Source organism: Anolis sagrei, chromosome 9 (assembly GCF_037176765.1).
Source record: "Anolis sagrei isolate rAnoSag1 chromosome 9, rAnoSag1.mat, whole genome shotgun sequence".
In the NCBI taxonomy this organism is placed as follows: domain Eukaryota; kingdom Metazoa; phylum Chordata; class Lepidosauria; order Squamata; family Dactyloidae; genus Anolis; species Anolis sagrei.
The window spans coordinates 34,887,244-34,907,038 of record NC_090029.1 but is presented as its reverse complement, the minus strand read 5'-3'; the positions used below and the strand labels follow the sequence as shown (position 1 = coordinate 34,907,038).

Genomic DNA, 19,795 nt, shown 5'->3' with positions numbered 1-19,795 from the left:
GTTTTCCCCTGACATTAAGTCCAGTCATATCTGACTCTGGGGTGTGCTGCTCATCTCCATTTCTAAGCCGAATAGCCGGCATTGTCCGTAGACACCTCCAAGGTCATGTGTCCGGCATGACTGCACGGAGCGTCGTTACTCCGCGCCCCGGATTCAAACCTGCGACCTTTTGGTCAACAAGCTCAGCAGCTCAGCGGTTTAACCCACTGCACCATCGGGGGGATCCAAAAATATATATAAATGAGATGCCTGCTCGGACCCCTGGCCTTTGAACTGTGGGGTCCCGCAAGGCTCTATTCTGTCCCCATGCTTTTTAACATCTACATGAAACCACTGGGAGAGGTCATCCGGAGTTTTGGAGTTAGGTGCCACCTCTACCCAGATGACACACAACTCTATTACTCATTTCCACCCAATTCCAAGGAGGCCTCTCGGGTGCTGGACGAATGCTTGGCCGCTGTGGCTATCTGGATGAGGAGGAACAAACTGAAGATTAATCCCGACAAGACAGAGGTCCTCCTGGTCGATCGAAAACCGGATCGGGGTATTGGGTGGCAAACTGTGCTGGACGGGGTTGCACTCCCCCTGAAGTCACAGGTCCGCAGTTTGGGGAGTCCTCTTGGCTTCATCGCTTACATTTGAGGTTCAGGCGTTGGCAGTGGCCGGGAGGGCTTTTGCACAACTGAGGCTCGTGCACCAGCTGCGACCGTACCTCGTGAAAGCTGATCTGGCCAGGGTGGTCCATTTATTTATTTATTTATTTACTGTGCTTATAGACCGCTGTTCTCAGCCCAGGGGCAACTCACAGCGGTGTACAACATGGAGCAAATTACAAAACATAATCCAACAACAGCCTAGCAATATCAAAACAACATCAACATCCATGCCTTGGTCACCTCTAGATTGGACTACTGTAATAATCTCTACATGGGGCTGCCCTTGAAAACGGCTTGGAAATTTCAGCTAGTTCAGCGGGCGGCAGCCAGGATGTTAACTGGTGCTCCTTACAGAGAGAGGTCAACCCTCCTGTTCAAGGAGCTCCATTGGCTGCCGTTCATTTTCCGGTCCCAATTCAAGGTGCAGGTGCTTACCTACAAAGCCCTAAACGTTTTGGGACCTGCCTACCTGCGTGACCGCATCTCCGTTTACGAACCTGCACGCTCCCTCCGATCATCTGGAGAGGCCCTGCTCACGATCCCGCCTGCGTCGCAGGCGTGTTTGGTGGGGACGAGGGACAGGGCCTTCTCTGTGGTGGCTCCCCAACTCTGGAACTCTCTCCCCAAGGACATCAGACAAGCTCCAACATTGGCAGTCTTCAGGAAGAGCCTGAAGACCTGGCTGTTCCAGTGTGCCTTCCCACAATAGGAAACTCCTGGCTTCAAGTCCCAAACACACTTTGTTAGAGATTCAGGATTATCTGCACATTGCACCTACCTCCAAATACCTCTACATATTACCTGTCAGGCTCAGCACTTTTAAATTTTGTCCATTACATTTGGCCCGGCCTCTAGGTTTTTAATTGCGTCACGGTGTCATTGTTTTATTGTTTGCCTGAGGTTTTATTATTTGCTTATGAGTTTTACTGTGTATTGTATGTTGTTGGCGGCGGCCTTGGCCTTTGTAAGCCGCATCAAGTCCTTTGGGAGATTTTGCGGGGTATAAATAAAGTTAATAATAATAATAATAATAATAATAATATAAATAGGGTAAATAAATAAATCCTCCACTTCTTCTTCAACTTACGGTGGAGCCACCCGTTTTGCTGCGTGTTTTCTTGATGTGCTCCTGGACCTGCTGCTGCCCTCTCCTCTTGCCTTGCCTTGCCGCCATCCAAAGGCTGCGCTGGAACCCCGTCAGTCCCGAGATAGCCATGTGCATACTCATTGTGTCCAGGAAACGCATCCGGGAACCCTGGAATGGGCGTTGAAAGGACACACAAACAACATTTGAATCGATATCATTGTGTGCCTTCATATTTACAAGCCTTGTATGTATCTAAATGCAAAAACCCGCTGACTAAACAGAATGAACTGCAGCTATCCAGATGTTACTGGATCACAAGTCCCATCAGCTCATCATGACACTGAATGATGGGAAGGACAGGAATTGATTGTAGTCCAGCTTCTAGAGTAGACATAGGCAAACTTTGGCCCTCTGAGTGTTTGGGACTTCAACTCTCACCATTCCTAACAGCCTCAGGCCCTTTCCTTTTTCCCCTCAGCCGCTTAAGAGAGCCAAAGTTTGCCCATGCCTATTCTGAAGGGTCACATGAACTGTCATGGAGAGTTTGACCTTGGCACATGTGCTCTAAGTCATTTCTATGGCCACACCAACACTGTCATATAAAATCCAAAGCAAACACTGAGCCAATAATAACATCATCATTATCATTATTATTATTATTAATAATAATAATAATAATAATAATAATAATTCATGTGCAGCTTCCAAAGCAAATTAAATGCAGAGCCCATTTTAATAATAAAAACAACAATTCATGTGCTCTTTCCAAAGCAAACATGGAGCCAATAATAATAACTACAATAACATCAATATTTATTATTATTACTCATGTACGGCTTCCAAAGCAAATTAAACACACAGCCCATTTTAATAATAATAATAATTTATGTGCTCTTTCCAAAGCAAACATGGAGCCAATAATAATAACTACAGTAACATCAATATTTATTATTATTACCCATGTGCAGCTTCCAAAGCAAATTAAATGCACAGCCCATTTTAATAATAATAATAATAATAATAGCAACAACAATAATAATTCATGTGCTCTTTCCAAAGTAAACATGGAGCCAATAATAATAACTACAATAACACCAATATTTATTACTATTACTCATGTGCAGCTTCCAAAGCAAATTAAATGCAGGGCCCATTTAATAATAATAATAATAATAATAATAATAATAATTCATGTGCTCTTTCCAAAGCAAACATGGAGCCAATAATAATAACTACAATAACATCAATATTTATTATTATTACTCATGTGCAGCTTCCAAAGCAAATTAAATACACAGCCCATTTAATAATAATAATAATAATAATAATTCATGTGCTCTTTCCAAAGAAAACATGGAGCCAATAATAATAACTACAATAACATCAATATTTATTATTATTACTCATGTGCAGCTTCCAAAGCAAATTAAACTCACAACCCATTTTAATAATAATAGTAATAATAATAATTCATGTGCTCTTTCCAAAACAAACATGGAGCCAATAATAATAACTACAATAACATCAATATTTATTATTATTACCCATGTGCAGCTTCCAAAGCAAATTAAATGCACAGCCCATTTAATAATAATAATAATAATAATAATAATTCATGTGCTCTTTCCAAAGCAAACATGGAGCCAATAAAAATAACTACAATAACATCAGTATTTATTATTATTACTCATGTGCAGCTTCCAAAGCAAATTAAACGCACAGCCCATTTTAATAATAATAATAATAATAATTCATGTGCTCTTTCCAAAGCAAACATGGAGCCAATAAAAATAACTACAATAACATCAATATTTATTATTAATACTCATGTGCGGCTTCCAAAGCAAACACAGATCCCATAATAATAATAATAATAATAATAATAATAATAATAATTCATGTGCTGCTTCCAAAGCAAACACAGACCCTGCCAAGACATTATTTTTCCTTCCTTTCTGAAAGACAATCCTGAGGAGAAGGACGGGGTTAGTGTTCTGCTTTTCCATTTGGATTTTATATGGCAGTGTAGACTCATATAATCCAGTTCAAAGCAGATAATCTGGATTATTTGATTTGATAATCTGAATTACATGGCAGTGTAGAAGGAGCATAAGAAGGGAGTAAATAAAAGAAATGGCCAAACTGACAGGAGAGGAGGATTTACCTGGATCATGTACTGCTCCTTGATGTGTGCGCGGTCAAAAGAGACGTTGTGGCCCACCACCAGCCTCTCCTGCCCATCTTGCTTGGTGAAGCCACTGCCCCTTTCCAGGGGTATGAGGTCGGACAGAGTCAGCTGGCTGGACCAGGTGTATCGTTGCTCTAAGAGCCGCTTGCTGCACCACGAATACCTAAGGACCAAGCATACCCATCTTCATATTATTCACAGCCGTGTGAAGCAACAAAACATGAGTAGGGACCAGCACCCAAACTAATTTCTGCATGGATTTTAATGCCTTAGTAAATTTGGAAAAAGGTCTTTCAACTGTGGGTCCTGACCCCAAATCGGGTTCCTTTAGCTCAATATTGGGTCCTGAAAAAATTAGGAGCAGTAAAAGTTGTAGACATTTACATGAATCTTGTGCAGCATTTCCAATGGACTCTGCAAAAGATGCTTCAGCTATGCTTCATAAAAAGGTACTGCATAAGAAGTTATTCAGCCGTTTTTTGAGCGGAAAAAGGCTTCCTTGGCTTATAATGGGGTCAAGGTCATAGCTTGCAATATAGGATATATTTCTCTCTCCTCTTATCTCCCTTAACAGTGTGTTTTCTTTTCCAGTCAAAAGGGAGGGAAGGAGATAGAGTTTCATGTACTCTTTGTTTATATGGCTCTCTTTCAATCCCACCCGATTTCCTGGCTTTTTTGTGTGTGTGTGTGTGTGTGTATCTAAATGTAAGTCGTCGAGTTTATTCGATGCTTAAACCATAGGTCTTTCACATATAAGGCAAACAAATAAATACATGGAAAACAGAGTATCTACATGTATACATTATTTTTATATATTAATTTTCCCCTCACATGTTTACAAGTCTCTGCAAATCCTATATAGATATAAATATATAGTCTGAAAACCTTGCAAATGTAGCTGTTGTAATGCTTATATTCAGGTCGGCTTATACTCGAGTATATACGGTATATGAAATAGTACCTTTTTTTCTCTACTGTTTTGTTTAGGAATGTCTGGGAAATGGTTTGAAATTATTGACCAACTGCAGCCTAAAAATCTTGCAAATGTAGCTGCTGTAATGCTTATATTCATCACTGACGCTTGAAGCTCAGGCATCGGCAGTGGCCGGGAGGGCCTTTGCACAATTAAGACTCGTGTGCCAACTGCGACCGTACCTCGTGAAGGCGAATCTGCCCAGGGTGGTCCATGCCTTAGTCACCTCCAGATTGGATTACTGCAATGCACTCTATGTGGGGCTGCCCTTGAAAACGGTCCAGAAATTTCAATTGGTCCAATGGGCGGCAGCCAGGTTGTTAACTGGTGCTCCTTACAGGGAGCGGTCAACCCTCCTGTTTAAGGAGCTCCATTGGCTGCCGTTCATTTTCCGGTCCCAATTCAAGGTGCAGGTTCTTACCTACAAAACCCTAAACGGTTTGGGACCCGCCTACCTGTGTGACGGCATTTCCATGTACGAAGCCACACGATCTCTTCGATCATCTGGAGAGGCCCTGCTCGTGCTCCCACCTCCATCGCAAGCGCGATTGGTGGGGACGAGGGACAGGGCCTTCTCGGTGGTGGCCCCTCGACTCTGGAACTCACTCCCCAAGGACATCAGGCATGCCCCAACTCCGGCAGTCTTTAGGAGGAGCCTGAAAACACGGTTGTTCTAGTGCCTTCCCAGAATAAGGAAATTCTCAGCAATATGTCCCTAAATGCACTTTATTAGTGATCTAGGATTGTCTGCATGCCCTATTCCTCTCCAAAAAATTTATCCTAGTTATATTTTACTTGGTCATGCTCAGCATTATTTTAAAATTTTGATTATTACATTTAGCCCAGCCATAGGTTTTTAAATGCTGTCGTGTTATTTAATGTTTATTGCTTATTTTCTGTTTATGAGTTTTATTTTATTGTTTTGTATTACTGTTGTTATTGTTTTAACTGATGTATTGTGGGCTTGGCCTCATGTAAGCTGCACTGAGTCCCTGGGGGAGATGGTAGCGGGGTCGTGATCCCGCCTGCTCGTGATCCCGCCTGCGTCGCAAGCGCGCTTGGTGGGGACGCGAGACACAGCCTTTTCTGTAGTGGCCCCCCGACTTTGGAATGCCCTCCCGAAAGATCTTAGACAGGCCCCCACACTGGCAATCTTCAGGAAGAACCTGAAAACCTGGCTGTTCCGATGTGCCTTTCCAGATTAGGAACCTCAACACCAAGTCCCAGATGCACTTTAGTAGAACCACGATCACTGCACACCGCACACTGCACTTATGTTATAACCCTATATTCCTCCCACAATATCAGCACTTTTAATCCTGTACCCACTACTCTGGCCGGCCCAGTTTTAATAACTGTCTGATGTATTGTTACTGTTTTGTTTACTTGCTTAACTGTTTTTAATTTGCTTTGTATTGTTTTGCTGTATTGTTGTTCTGTGGCTTCGGCCTGTTGTAAGCCGCATCGAGTCCCTTGGGAGATGCTAGCGGGGTACAAATAAAGTTATAATAATAATAATAATAATAATAATAATATAAAGTTTTTTTAAAAATTATTATTATTATTATTAATCCGGGTCAGTTTATACTCAAGCATATATGGTACATACAAATTCAACTTAAGAACAATCCTATAGAACCTATTTTGTTTGTAACTTGGGGGCTGCCCGCACAGAGCTTCCTCCATCCTACCAGGCATTTGGGGAAACAGCCACCGCCAGCGTGGGGCAACGTCCTTCCTCCATGCAGACCTCCACATCAAACACCAAAGCTCGCTCGTCTGGGAAATCCACCGCTCTCCTCTCCCCATTCGGTCTGTACTGTGTCCACCCCGCTTCAAACGCCCATTCCAGGGGCATCGCTGGCATCTCGCACTGAAGGAGCTCCTTCGCAGCCTCAAGGTATGGGAGGCTCTGCTTCTGGGCCAAAATGCGGAAGTGCTCGTCGATGTTGGACCCATACATCCGTGGCAGCTGCAGCTCGACATCAGGAAGGGTGGACGTCTCTTTGCCCCACAAGTCGTGCTTCTGGAGGTGTTCCACACTCTTCTGGACGTCTTCCTCCGAATACTGTACCTGAGTCCCCCGGAAAATCTGCTCATGAAGACCCTTGGAAAGCATCTGTATACCAAGGGGATTCACGCGTGGCTGTTTCGGTGCTGCACTGGCATCTTGCGCTGGGTCTTCCTGCCAAAGGTGCTTTGCAGAGGAACTCGAGGACCATCTTCGTACCTTCCGTAACACAAACGGACTTGCTAACGGAATCTTCTGTACCAAGTGTCTCATCCTCACCAAGATGCAGCACAGAGGTTGCGTAGATCTCTTTTTCTTATGAGCTCACATCTATCAGGAGAGAAAACAAAAAGTGAAGCTCAGCGTGGCATTTCCCCATCTCTTTGATCCATCAGGAGACAAAATAAAAGCAACAGCAGAAAAACAATGATAGAATCCTAGAATCAAAGAGTTGGAAGAGACGTCATGAGCCATCCAGTCCAACCCCATTCTGCCAAGAAGCAAGAATACTGCATTCAAATCACCCCTGAAAGATGGCCATCCAGCCTCTGTTTAAAAGCTTCCAAAGAAGGAGCCTCCACCACACTCCGGGGCAGAGAGTTCCACTGCTGAACGGCTCTCACAGTCAGGAAGTTCTTCCTCATGTTCAGATGGAATCTCCTCTCTTGTAGTTTGAAGCCATTGTTCCATTGCGTCCGAGTCTCCAGGGAAGCAGAAAACAAGCTTGCTCCCTCCTCCTCCCTGTGGCTTCCTCTCACATATTTATACATGGCTATCATATCTCCTCTCAGCCTTCTCTTCTTCAGGCTAAACATGCCCAGCGCCTTAAGCCGCTCCTCATGGGGCTTGTTCTCCAGACCCTTGATCATTTTGTAGGGGCAAAAACCAAAAAGATAATCAATCCACAAATCCAAAATCCAAGAGCAGATTGCCCCTTCCCAAGGAGGGCGAGGAAGGATACCACGAAAGTTGAATCTTTAAAACTGCAAAATGCTATTTATTGCGCAGCTGAAGCAATAGTGACAAACATGCATATAGGAATGCAATAAAGGGGTTTGTCCACCCTAAAGTTGGTTGCATTGATTATTTATGACTTTCATTAAAACAGTTTGATTGGTACATAGAAATCAATCATCTCATTGGTTCCCAAAGACAAATCATTTCATTGGTCTAAGTTAGCTATGCAGTTGTTCATTAGTTGTTTATGATTTTGATTGACATTATAGCACACGTGGGATCCTAACAATGGCACAACTATAACATAACTATGGTCCATTGTTCTCTGACCATGACTGTATCTTATCTGTTAGTCTGTTGCAAACATGGCTTCAGAGCGACTGGGAAATTTGGGGGTTCTATCTAGCAAACAGCTAGCTGGTTTTGTCCGGATATGTTGTTACCCTTGAATAGTAACTTCTTCTTTGGAGCACTGATTTCTCAAACAATCAGCATTTTCTGTGAACAAAGGCCTACTGCAGAAATAGGACAATATGGCAGTAAATCATGACATATGGGCATAGGGGAAATATATGAAAATTCCCTTTTTAAAACTACGTCCCCTCCAATTTTAGTCGCCTTCCTCTGGATACATTCCAGCTTGTCAATCTCTCTCTTGAATTGTGGTGCCCAATGTCTAATGTATTGTCGAAGAAGATTCCATCTGAACATGTAAAGCTCTCATTAGAAACTTGGCTGCTGCTATCTGCACTAACTGCAGTTTCCGAACCGTCTTCAAGGGCAGCCCCACGTAGAGTGTATTGCAGTAGTCCATCCAAAATGTAACTAAGGGGTGGACCACCTTTGCAGGCAAGGAATAATTGGAGATAGTTTTGTCTGTTCTTTCCTCTGAACTATAGCCCTTCTGAGCTTGGATAAAGTCCAGGGAAAAGGGGGAAAAAACCTGAGGCTGTTAGGAATGATGGGAGTTGGAGTCCAAAACACCTGGAAGGCCCAGGTGGGCCCATGCCTGAGCTAAACCATTCAAAACAATACAATTTCCAATATAAAACCCACAACAGATATACATTAAAACAGAATTAGATACAGAATTCTTCAAAATAGTAGTGAAAACCCTCTAAAATCACACAAAAACATTACACAACACAAAACACCACACAACACACTCTAACCTTCCTCTCAGTCCATGCCTTTTCCTGGTCTGGTCTCGTCCAATGAGGGAAAAGGGGGGTCCTAGGAAAATCTTAAAAACCCCAAAACAGTTCCTTGTTGCTTTGAAAAGGGTTTCAAGCCACTTCAGATAAAGAGTAATATTTTTACCACGTGGTGTGTTTTGAAAGTGAGGTGTTTTCATTTGCAGAAGCTTTTTTTCCTCCTCCTCTGAGAAACGCGTCTCCCTCTCAAGCCAAAATGGTACGTTCCAAAATGGCCTCGTGAGTGCGATTTCCCCGCCCCCTCCCCATTGCTTCCTATACGTCTAGCGGAAAGTGTTGTTTCAACGGGGCCGCGTGGCCTAATGGATAAGGCGTCTGACTTCGGATCAGAAGATTGCAGGTTCGAGTCCTGCCGCGGTCGCAGAGCATGCGAGACTGAGAAAGGGGTCTCACAATATTTTGTTCCCATTTAAAATTAAAATATAAATTCATTTAAAATGAAGCATACTTTTTATGCCGACCTCTCGACAGCTTCTAACCAGATTTCTTGTTTTCTACTCCCTGGGATTTAAGTTTGAATAGCAACAGACAGAAAATATGTATTTCCTGCCTTGCATAAACATGTTTGCATCTAGTTAACATTCCTGAAATGCAGAATGTGTGGAAGCAATGGACCCAAATGGAGCTAAACTAGAAAATATTATTATTATTATTATTATTATTAACTTTGTATTGTCGAAGGCTTTCATGGCTGGAATCACTAGGTTCTTGTGGATTTTTTCAGGCTATATGGCCATGTTCTAGAGGCATTTTCTCCTGACGTTTCGCCTGCATCTATGGCAAGCATCCTCAGAGGTAGTGAGGTCTGTTGGAATTAGGACAATGGGTTTATATATCTGTGGAATGGCTGGGGTGGGGCAAAGAGCTCTTCTCTGCTGGAGCTAGGTGTGAATGTTTCAACTGACCACCTTAATTAGTGGGTTGTTGTAGGTTTTTTCGGGCTATATGGCCATGTTCTAGAGGCATTCTCTCCTGACGTTTCGCCTGCATCTATGGCAAGCATCCTCAGAGGTAGTGAGGTCTCTTGGAATTAGGACAATGGGTTTATATATCTGTGGAATGGCTGGGGTGGGGCAAAGAGCTCTTCTCTGCTGGAGCTAGGTGTGAATGTTTCCACTAACCACCTTCATTAGCATTTGAAGGCCTGCCTGAGCCTGGGAAAATCTCTTGCTGGAGTCTACCGTGTACCATGCAGCTGTGGACAAGAAGTCTCCAGAGGGACCACCAAACGCAGCATTGCCCAGACACGCATCAAGGAACATGAAAGGCACGGCAGACTACTTCAACCAGCGAAGTCAGCCATAGCAGAGCACCTGAGAAACCAGCCTGGACACACCAGGACTTTGAGATCTTCCAAGGAGACCCTGCTCTCGATCCCGCCTGCTTCTCAAGCTCGGCTGTCGGGAACGAGAGACAGGGCCTTCTCGGTGGTGGCTCCTCGGCTGTGGAACGCCCTTCCCACAGACATTAGATTAGCACCATCTCTAATGGTATTCCGCAAAAAAGTGAAGACCTGGCTGTTTGAGCAGGCGTTCCAATAATGAGTGCAATGATTGGTTAATGAACACTGGAATGGAACAATGGATGACAAATCTGGAACATGTTTTTGATGACGAGACGACAGTGAATGGGTATTGTAGTAACTGTTTATTAATTGTGTAATGTGTTCGGTTGTTAACTGTTTCTATACTGTAGCACTGAATTTTTGCTGTTCGTATTTGTTGTGAACCGCTGTGAGTCGCCTTCGGGCTGAGAACAGTGGTATAGAAGTCAGGCAAATAAATAAATAAATAAATAAATAAATAAATAAATAAATAATTTGAGAAGACAGAAGTGCTGGACCACTCCAACAACCACCATGTCAGACTACACAGAGAAGCCATTGAAATCCACAAGAAGCATGTGGACAATTTCAACAGAAAGGAAGAGACCATGAAAATGAACAAAATCTGGCTACCAGGATTAAAATACTTTAAAATTACAACAGCAAAACAGCAGAGAGGAAACAACCAGGCACAGATTAACACCTCTCAACAAGATATTTTCCCAGGCTCAGCCAGGCCTTCAAATGCTAATGAAGGTGATCAGTTGAAACATTCACACCTAGCTCCAGCAGAGAAGAGCTCTTTGCCCCACCCAAGCCATTCCACAGATATATAAACCCATTGTCCTACTTCCAACAGACCTCACTACCTCTGAGGATGCTTGCCATAGATGCAGGCGAAACGTCAGGAGAAAATGCCTCTAGAACATGGCCCCATAGCCCGAAAAAACCCACAAGAACCTATTATTAACTTTATTTGTACCCTGCTAGCATCTCCCGATGCATCCACCTTGTCTCATAAAGTGGGTCATGGGGGTTATGTGTGCCAAGTTTGGTCCAGGTCTGTCACCCGTGCTGGTCACAGTGGCCTGTGAAAGTGGCAGCCAATCAGAAATCTGCCACATACATGTCCGCCCTCCGCACACATACATACATACATACATTCTCTTTTATTGTATATATCGATATAGATATAATATAGATATATTATGTGGATCACAATAAATGGTGGCAAGTTCTTGGTGGGATGGGCATCCCAAGCCCCCTTCCCTCTCTCCTGAGGAATCTGTACAAGGACCAAGTAGCCACAGTCAGAACTGACCACGGATCAGGAGACGGGTTCAAGATTGGGAAAGGCGTACGGCAAGGCTGCATCCTCTCACCCAACCTTTTTAACGTGTGTGCAGAGCACATCATGCGAGGATGTGCGGGGCTTGAGGAATGCAAAGCTGGGGTGGAAATTGCTGGAAGAAACATTAACAACCTCAGATATGCAGATGACACCACTCTGATGGCCGAAAGCGAGGAGGAGCTGAGGAGCCTTCTAATCAAGGTGAAAGAAGAAAGCGCAAAAGCCGGGTTGCAGCTCAACATCAAAAAAACCAAGATTATGGCAACAAGAATGATTGACAACTGGGAAATAGAGGGAGAAAACGTGGAGGCCGTGACAGACTTTGTATCTCTAGGTGCAAAGATTACTGCAGATGCAGACTGTGGCCAGGAAATCAGAAGACGCTTCCTTCTTGGGAGGAGAGCAATGTCCAGTCTCGATAAAATAGTCAAGAGTAGAGACATCAGACTGGCAACCAAGATCCATTGCCTAGTCCAAGCCATGGTCTTCCCTGTAGTCACCTACGGATGTGAGAGCTGGACCTGAGGGAAGGCCGAGCGAAGGAAGATCGATGCTTTTGAGCTGTGGTGTTGGAGGAAAGTGCTGAGAGTGCCTTGGACTGCGAGAAGATCCAACCAGTCCATCCTCCAGGAAATAAAGCCCGGCTGCTCACTGGAGGGAAAGATACTCGAGACAAAGTGGAAGTGAGGGAAGGAGACTAGAGACAAAGCCTAGAGAAGACAATGATGCTGGGGAATGTGGAAGGCAAAAGGAAGAGGGGCCGACCAAGGGCAAGGTGGATGGATGGCATCCTTGAAGTGACTGGACTGATCTTGAAGGAGCTGGGGGTGGTAACGGCCGACAGGGAGCTCTGGCGTGGGCTGGTCCATGAGGTCACGAAGAGTCGGAGACGACTGAACAAATGAACAACAACAACAAGAAGAAAAGCATCTCCCGAAGGACTCGATGCGGCTTACAAAGGCCAAGGCCTCAAAACACAACATAACAATACACAACCTAAAGCAAATTAAAAAAAATTAAAGCAATATTAAACAACAAGCAATAAAACAATACACAAGGACAGAGTAATGGGGACAAGGTTAAAAGTGCTGATGTGACAGGTGATATGTAAGGATGATAGGGTAAGTGCAGTGTGCAGTGTGCAGCAATCTTAATTCCTACTAAAGTGCTTCTGGGACTTGTTATTGGAGTTTTCCTATTCTGGAAAGGCACATCGGAACAGCCAGGTCTTCAAGTTCTTTCTGAAGACTGCCAGGGTAGGGGCCTGTCTAAGATCTTTGGGGAGGGGGGCCACCACAGAAAAGGCCCTGTCTCGCGTCCCCACCAAACGTGCTTGTGACGCAGGCGGAATCACGAGCAGGGCCTCTCCGGATGAACGAAGAGAACGCGTGGGTTCATAAGCGGAGATGCGGTCACGCAGGCAGGATGGTCCCAAACCGTTCAGGTGCAGGTGCTTTGTAGGTAAGCACCTGCACCTTGAATTGGGCTCGGAAGATAAACGGCAGCCAGTGGAGCTCCTTGAACAGGAGGGTTGACCTCTCTCTGTAAGGGGCCCAGTTAACATCCTGGCCGCTGCCCATTGGACCAGTTGGAACTTCCGAGCCGTTTTCAAGGGCAGCCCCACGTAGAGCGTATTGCAGTAATCCAACCTAGAGGTGACCAAGGCATGGACCACCCCGGCCAGATCAGCCTTCGTGAGGTACGGTCGCAGTTGGTGCACGAGTCTCAGTTGTGCAAAAGCCCTCCCAGACACCGCCGACGCCTGAGCCTCAAGCGTGAGCGTTGAATCCAAGAGGACTCCCAAACTGCGGACCTGTGGCTTCAAGGGGAGTGTAACCCCGTCCAACACAGGTTGCCACTCTATACCCCGATCTGGTTTGCGATCGACCAGGAGGACCTTTGTCTTGTCAGGATTGATCTTCAGCTTGTTCCTCCTCATCCAGATGGACACAGCGGCCAGGCACTCGTCCAGCACCCGAGAGGCTTCCTTGGAGTTAGGTGGGAAAGAGTAGTAGAGTTGTACGTCATCTGCATAGAGGTGGCACCTAACTCCAAAACTCCGGATGACCTCTCCCAGCAGTTTCATGTAGATGTTAAAGAGCATCTGTAACTGTAAATAGAGCACCTGGAGTCCTTTTCTTCTACTCCCTTCAACACTGCCATGTAAAATCCATATTAACTGGATTATATGGCAGTGTAGATTAATATAATCCCATTGTGGATTATCTGATTTGATCACCTGGATTATATAGCTGTGCATAGAGTTGGAAGAGACCTCATGGGCCATCCAGTCCAACCCCATTCTGCCAAAAAGCAGGAAAATCACATTTAAAGCACCCCCGACAGATGGCCATCTAGCTTCTATTTCAAAGCCTCCAAAGAAGAAAGGCCCTTAGTAACAGTAGCCACACCAGATGACAAGACAGGCCCCCATCTTTACTGCAATATAATCCAGTTTCTGAATCCAGATTATATGCTTTGAACTAGGCTGGATGTACACTGTCATATAAAATCCTGAAGATTTGCTTTGAGATGGATTACTTACTTACTTACTTACTTACTTAGGTGATCCCTTGTTGTCCAGTTGAGACCAAAAGCAGAGCTCCCTGCCTTCAAGCTGAACTCTCATGCAGCAGGGAGTTCCACAGTTCTCCAATGCCCCGCTTGGGCCAACCACATGAACGTGGCCTAGCAGCAGCTGCAACTCAGAACCCTTCTCATTTCTTTGCTTTTTCCCCTTCCTAACATTGTAACTAATCCCCCCAATAAAGAGTAGCAATTAATTGTAACCTTTTCCCTCTCCATGGTGTTACTTTGTGTCCTTTCATTGCCTCAGACTTCTCTTTTAATAAACCTTTCTTCTCCTGGGCTGCAGATGGCTGCCAGCCCTCCTGGGATGTGATTCTCGCATCCCGGGGAGGCCAAAACTGCGTTCCCTTAAACTGCGGATACTGAGACCCTTCAGGCCCCCGTATCCACGAGTTAACAGATCGCTTCGAAAATGGTGTCAATCTTCTCCTGGGAGAATTCTAAGACTGTCATCATTGGCCTCAGCCAATCAGAGAGCCTGTGCCGCTTCAAGTTCTTGCCCAATGAGAGCGGATGAGGCGGTCCGGGAGAAAAACAATGACCTGAGAGTCTAGATGAGTGGATTAAGATGACTCAATGTGTTTCCTGATGACCGGCGATAAACCCAAAAGATTCCTCAACATGGCCGGGTATTGTTTTGAAAGGTTGAGGTATGCAGGTATGGCTGGCACGATCGCCAAGCCCTGGTATTTCCTTGACTCAGATATTGGATTAGTTGATGTTATCTAGGGAAGCTTCAGTCCAAGGGGAAATGACAATGAAGAGGAAGGCTGGGACATCCTGACCTTCCCTGAAGGCAGGATGTCTCTTTGTTGGTAGATGACCAGTTCACCATGGGGCTCCTTCTCGGGCGGTCCTGCTCCGAAACCCAAGCAGAGCCTGGCTATTGTCATGCAACCAGTCTTTGTTGGAAACCTTAAATCAATAGGGATTTGCTTCAGGAAATGAACTTCCCAAGGCTGGTGGGGTCTTGCTGGGGTCACGAAAGGGTGGCTTCCCATATTTCATATACAGACGCATACATGAGATTCAGGGGAGATACATAAGGAATAATGAAGCAAAAAGGAATTTCATATACATCCATCCCACCCACCAGAGTCCAAAAAGGAGTTCATAATCATGAAATCATATCATCCCATAATCATGAAAAGGGAGTCCATAGGGCTTGGGGGGGGGGGGGGAGGGGGGGAGAGAAGTTCCAGAAAGTTTTCAAAAGTCCTTGAAAGTTGGGGAAAGTTGACCAAAGTTATAAAAACCAGGGGAGGCAAGTGGGAAAGGTGTCCCAGAGTCCACAGAGTTCTTATGAACCGACTGCCAATGTCGGAGATCAAGATCCACGGAGAGAACTACAGATCCCTCCTCACCAAGGACCAAGGCAGCCTGCCGACATCTTGGGGATCCTATGGGGTGATTGCAACAGTCTCTCAGATCAGCAGGCTCCTTGGACATCCACAAAATGGTGGCAACGAGGCAATGTCTTCAGAAAAACAGTTGGGCTCCAGGTTGAGGTTTCAGAGACAAAAAACAGGTTATTCCCAGGTGGAGGGGTCAGCAGAGCGAAACCGAGATATCCATTAGTCTTAGAATTCTCCCAGGAGAAGAATGACACCATTTTTGATGTGATCCGTTGACTTGTGGATACGGGGGTCCAAGGGGGTTTCCGTATCCGCGGTTTAAGGGAACGCAGTTACGGCCTCCCCGGGACACGAAAATCGCATCCCAGGAGGACCGGCAGTCATCTGCAGCCCAGGAGAAAAAAGGTTCATTGAAAGAGAGGTTTTGTTGTGGTTCAGCTTCCGTGTGAACCTGAGCCTCAATCTTTGTGTGACCCTGATTCTCTGATTGTATTTCCTGATGCAACTGAGCAAGCCATTGAACATATATCGTTCCCTGATAGTGTTGAAACTATTGATGCTGAGGTCAGTGGCGGGGAAAGTGAAACTAAACAGCCTGATGAGAATGTTTTAGAATCAAACCGTGATAGCTCTCCAGAGGGACTCACACCTGGGTTCTTTAATGAGGACAGAAGGGAACAGATTTGGAAAAACAGGAGTGAATTACAGTTTCTACGAAGGTCAAATAGATTACGGGAGAGGGAGGCTCAGACTTCAAAGTCTGGGGGCGTTTCAAGAAATAGTTTCTTTAGTTTAAGGGGCCTCCCCCCGGTTGTCTCGTTAGAACAAACAACGTTTTAGACTGAGACATCACCTTGGCAGATTTCCTGCGTTCCATGGCCTGCATTCCCAGAGGCTTCTAGTTTTCAAGTATGGTTAGTGATATGCTAACAGGTTCCTGGTTTTTGTATTGTTGTTTTTGAAACTTTGCTCAAGTTCAAAGATTTTTCCTGACTGCTGAGTTTCTACTGTGGCTTTTTGACTTTGCATTTACCTTTCTTTTGTAACCATTTTTCATCAATAAAAGAGGGTTGTTTTTCTCACAGTCCAGCGTGGTGGATTTAATCATATGGTCTCGTTTCCTGATCTGGGATGCAACAGGTTTGAGGCCATGAAAGGACACAAAGTGACACAATGGAGAGGGGGGAAAGTTACAATTAATTGATACTTTTATTGGGGGGATTACCTACAATGTTAGGAAGGGGGGGAAAGCGAAGTAATGAGAAAGCGAAGTAATGAGAAGGCTTCTGAGTTGCAGCTGCTGCTGTGGCCACGTTCATGCAGGTTGGCCCAAGCGGGGCAATGGAGAACTGAGGAACTCCCTGCTGCAGGTCAAATCAGCTTGAAGGCAGGGAGTTCCGGGTTTGGCCTCAGTGCCATCATGTCATCATGGAAGAGCTGCAGAATATTCACAAATTTTACAGGGCATCCGATTTTGTGGAGGATGGTCCAGAGAGCGCTGCGATTCATTGTGTTGAATGCCTTTGCAAGGTCAATGCACGCCATGTACAGAGGTTGATTTTGTTCCCAGCTTTTCTTGTGAAGTCACTCTGCTAGATGGATATTCCTACGGGATTATCTTTATATTTTTAAGGAGCGGTTTTGCAAAAGCTCACCAGCAGCCCATTTTACTATATCATTCTTCAGCCATTTTCCTTGTTGTGCACCAGGCGGCACTGTCGTCCCTTCCATCACAAAATGCCAGACTAAAATAGGCAATAGGCACTCTTTGTATGTTCTGACAAGCTTGGACCATGACTTCTAAGCCCTTTCTGCACTACCATATAAAATCCATATTGTCGGCTTTAAACTGGAATTTATTAATTAATTTATTTATTATTTACGACATTAATAGGCTGCCCTTCTCACCCCGAAGAGGACTCAAGAGCGACTTACAAGATATCTATATAAATAAAAATGTAATGTTTGTTTGTGGGATTAACATAACTCAAAACCCGCTGGACGAATTGACACCAAATTTGGACACACGACACCTAACAGTCTAACGAGTGTCCATCACCCATAAACACACACACACACACAAAACCCCCCAGCGGAACAGACTTAAAAACCCAACAAATACACCATATATACATACACACACATACACTCATATACATATGCACATGCACACATTGATACACACACACACATATATATATATGCAGAAACACACACATATACACACATACATATGTACATATACACATGCACACACATATACATATCCACATACATACATATACACACACAAATATGCATATAGACAAGCGCACACATATACACAATATGCACGTACTCATATAAACACACAAATATACCTACACACATATATACACAAATATATACACACATATACACAATATACATGCACACATATAAATACACAAATATATACGCACACATATATATACCCACACACACACACACATATATATGTAAACACAAATATATACACATATATACACAATATGCATGTACACAAATAAACACACAAATATATACACACACATATATACACCCACACGCACACACACATATAAGCAAACACACATATATACGCAAATATATACACACATATACACAATATGCATGTACACATATAAACACACAAATACACAAATATATACACCTATATATACACACACATATACACCTATATATATATATATATATACACACACATATACACCTCTCTCTCTCTCTATATATATATATTTATATATATATATATATATATATATATATATATATATATATATATATGCAAACACACATATACTTACAGATATATATATACACACACACATACACACATATAAACACACACAAAACACATATACACAGACTGGGCCACAGCAATGCATGGCCACAGCAATGCATGGCAGGGGACGGCTAGTGTGTGTGTATATATATATATATACACACACAAAATATTAAATTATTAGCATAGTAATATTACATGTAATATAAAATATATGATTATAATATTGTATTATTATTATTATTAGTGGTAGTATTACATTGTATTACATTATAATTATTATATTTGTACACATGGCAGTGTAGACTCATATAATCCAGTTCAAAGCAGATAGTGTGGATTTTATATGGCAGGGTAGTAGTCCTAATAGAAGATTTCCCCCTCCAGTCAGGAAGCACACAGGCTTTGAGGCTGCAAGGCCATTTAATGCTAATGAAGTTGGCCAATTGTAACATTCAAACTTTCCTCCAACAGACAAGAGTTCTTTCTCCCACCCTGGACATTATTCCACAGATATATAAACCTCACTTAGTTTCCAACAGACCTCGCAACCTCTGAGGATGCCTGCCATAGATGTGGGCAAAATGTCAGGCGAGAATGCTTCTGGAATATGGCCAGACAGCCTGGAAAACTCACAGCAACTTTGGAAGGACAGCTACTCTCATGTTACTGTATCCCATGGTTACAATGCAAACAAACAATTCTCAAATCCCCATATCGAAAGCCATACAGTGCAGTTTCAGAAGCCAGATTATCTATATTGAACTGGAATATATGGCAGTGTGTGTGTGTGTATGTGTGTGTGGGTGTGTGTGTGTGTGTGTGTGTGTATATATATATATATATATATATATGTATAAATATGTAAACATATATATGTGTGTGTACATATGTACACGCACATATATATGTTTATATATTTATACATATATATATACACACACACACACATATATATACCACAAATATATATGTGTGTGTATGTATATGTATATATATGTACTTATGTACACACATATATATGTTTATATATGTATACATATAAATATATATATATACACACATATATATACCACAAATATGTATACCACAAATATATATGTGTGTATGTATATGTATATTTATATATATGTACTTATGTACACACATATATATATGTTTATATATTTATACATATATATATACACACACACACACACATATATATACCACAAATATATATACCACAAGTATATATATGTGTGTGTGTATGTATATGTATATTTATATATGTGTACTTATGTACAC

General features: G+C 43.3%; 2 protein-coding genes and 1 non-coding gene across 3 annotated transcripts in view; 2 read left to right on the top strand and 1 right to left on the bottom strand.

Annotated features, from left to right (window-relative positions):
* Positions 1-9,134, bottom strand: part of POLG (DNA polymerase gamma, catalytic subunit) — a 47,501-nt gene extending 38,367 nt beyond the window's left edge. The window contains exons 1-4 of the mRNA XM_067471451.1: positions 9,045-9,134; positions 6,596-7,245; positions 3,908-4,094; positions 1,744-1,911 (exon numbers count right to left, since the gene is read on the bottom strand). Coding sequence (XP_067327552.1) covers positions 1,744-1,911; positions 3,908-4,094; positions 6,596-7,188 — 948 coding nt within the window. The 5' untranslated portion in view covers positions 7,189-7,245; positions 9,045-9,134. The remainder of the gene's footprint in view (positions 1-1,743; positions 1,912-3,907; positions 4,095-6,595; positions 7,246-9,044) is intronic.
* Positions 9,135-9,374: 240 nt separating this feature from the next.
* On the top strand, positions 9,375-9,447 carry TRNAR-UCG (transfer RNA arginine (anticodon UCG)). The gene has a single exon. It is a non-coding gene; the product is annotated as a tRNA-Arg (tRNA).
* Positions 9,448-15,667: 6,220 nt separating this feature from the next.
* LOC132762317 (octapeptide-repeat protein T2-like) overlaps positions 15,668-19,795 on the top strand; it is a 138,153-nt gene continuing 134,025 nt past the window's right edge. Inside the window, exon 1 of the mRNA XM_067471480.1 lies at positions 15,668-15,878. Coding sequence (XP_067327581.1) covers positions 15,668-15,878 — 211 coding nt within the window. The remainder of the gene's footprint in view (positions 15,879-19,795) is intronic.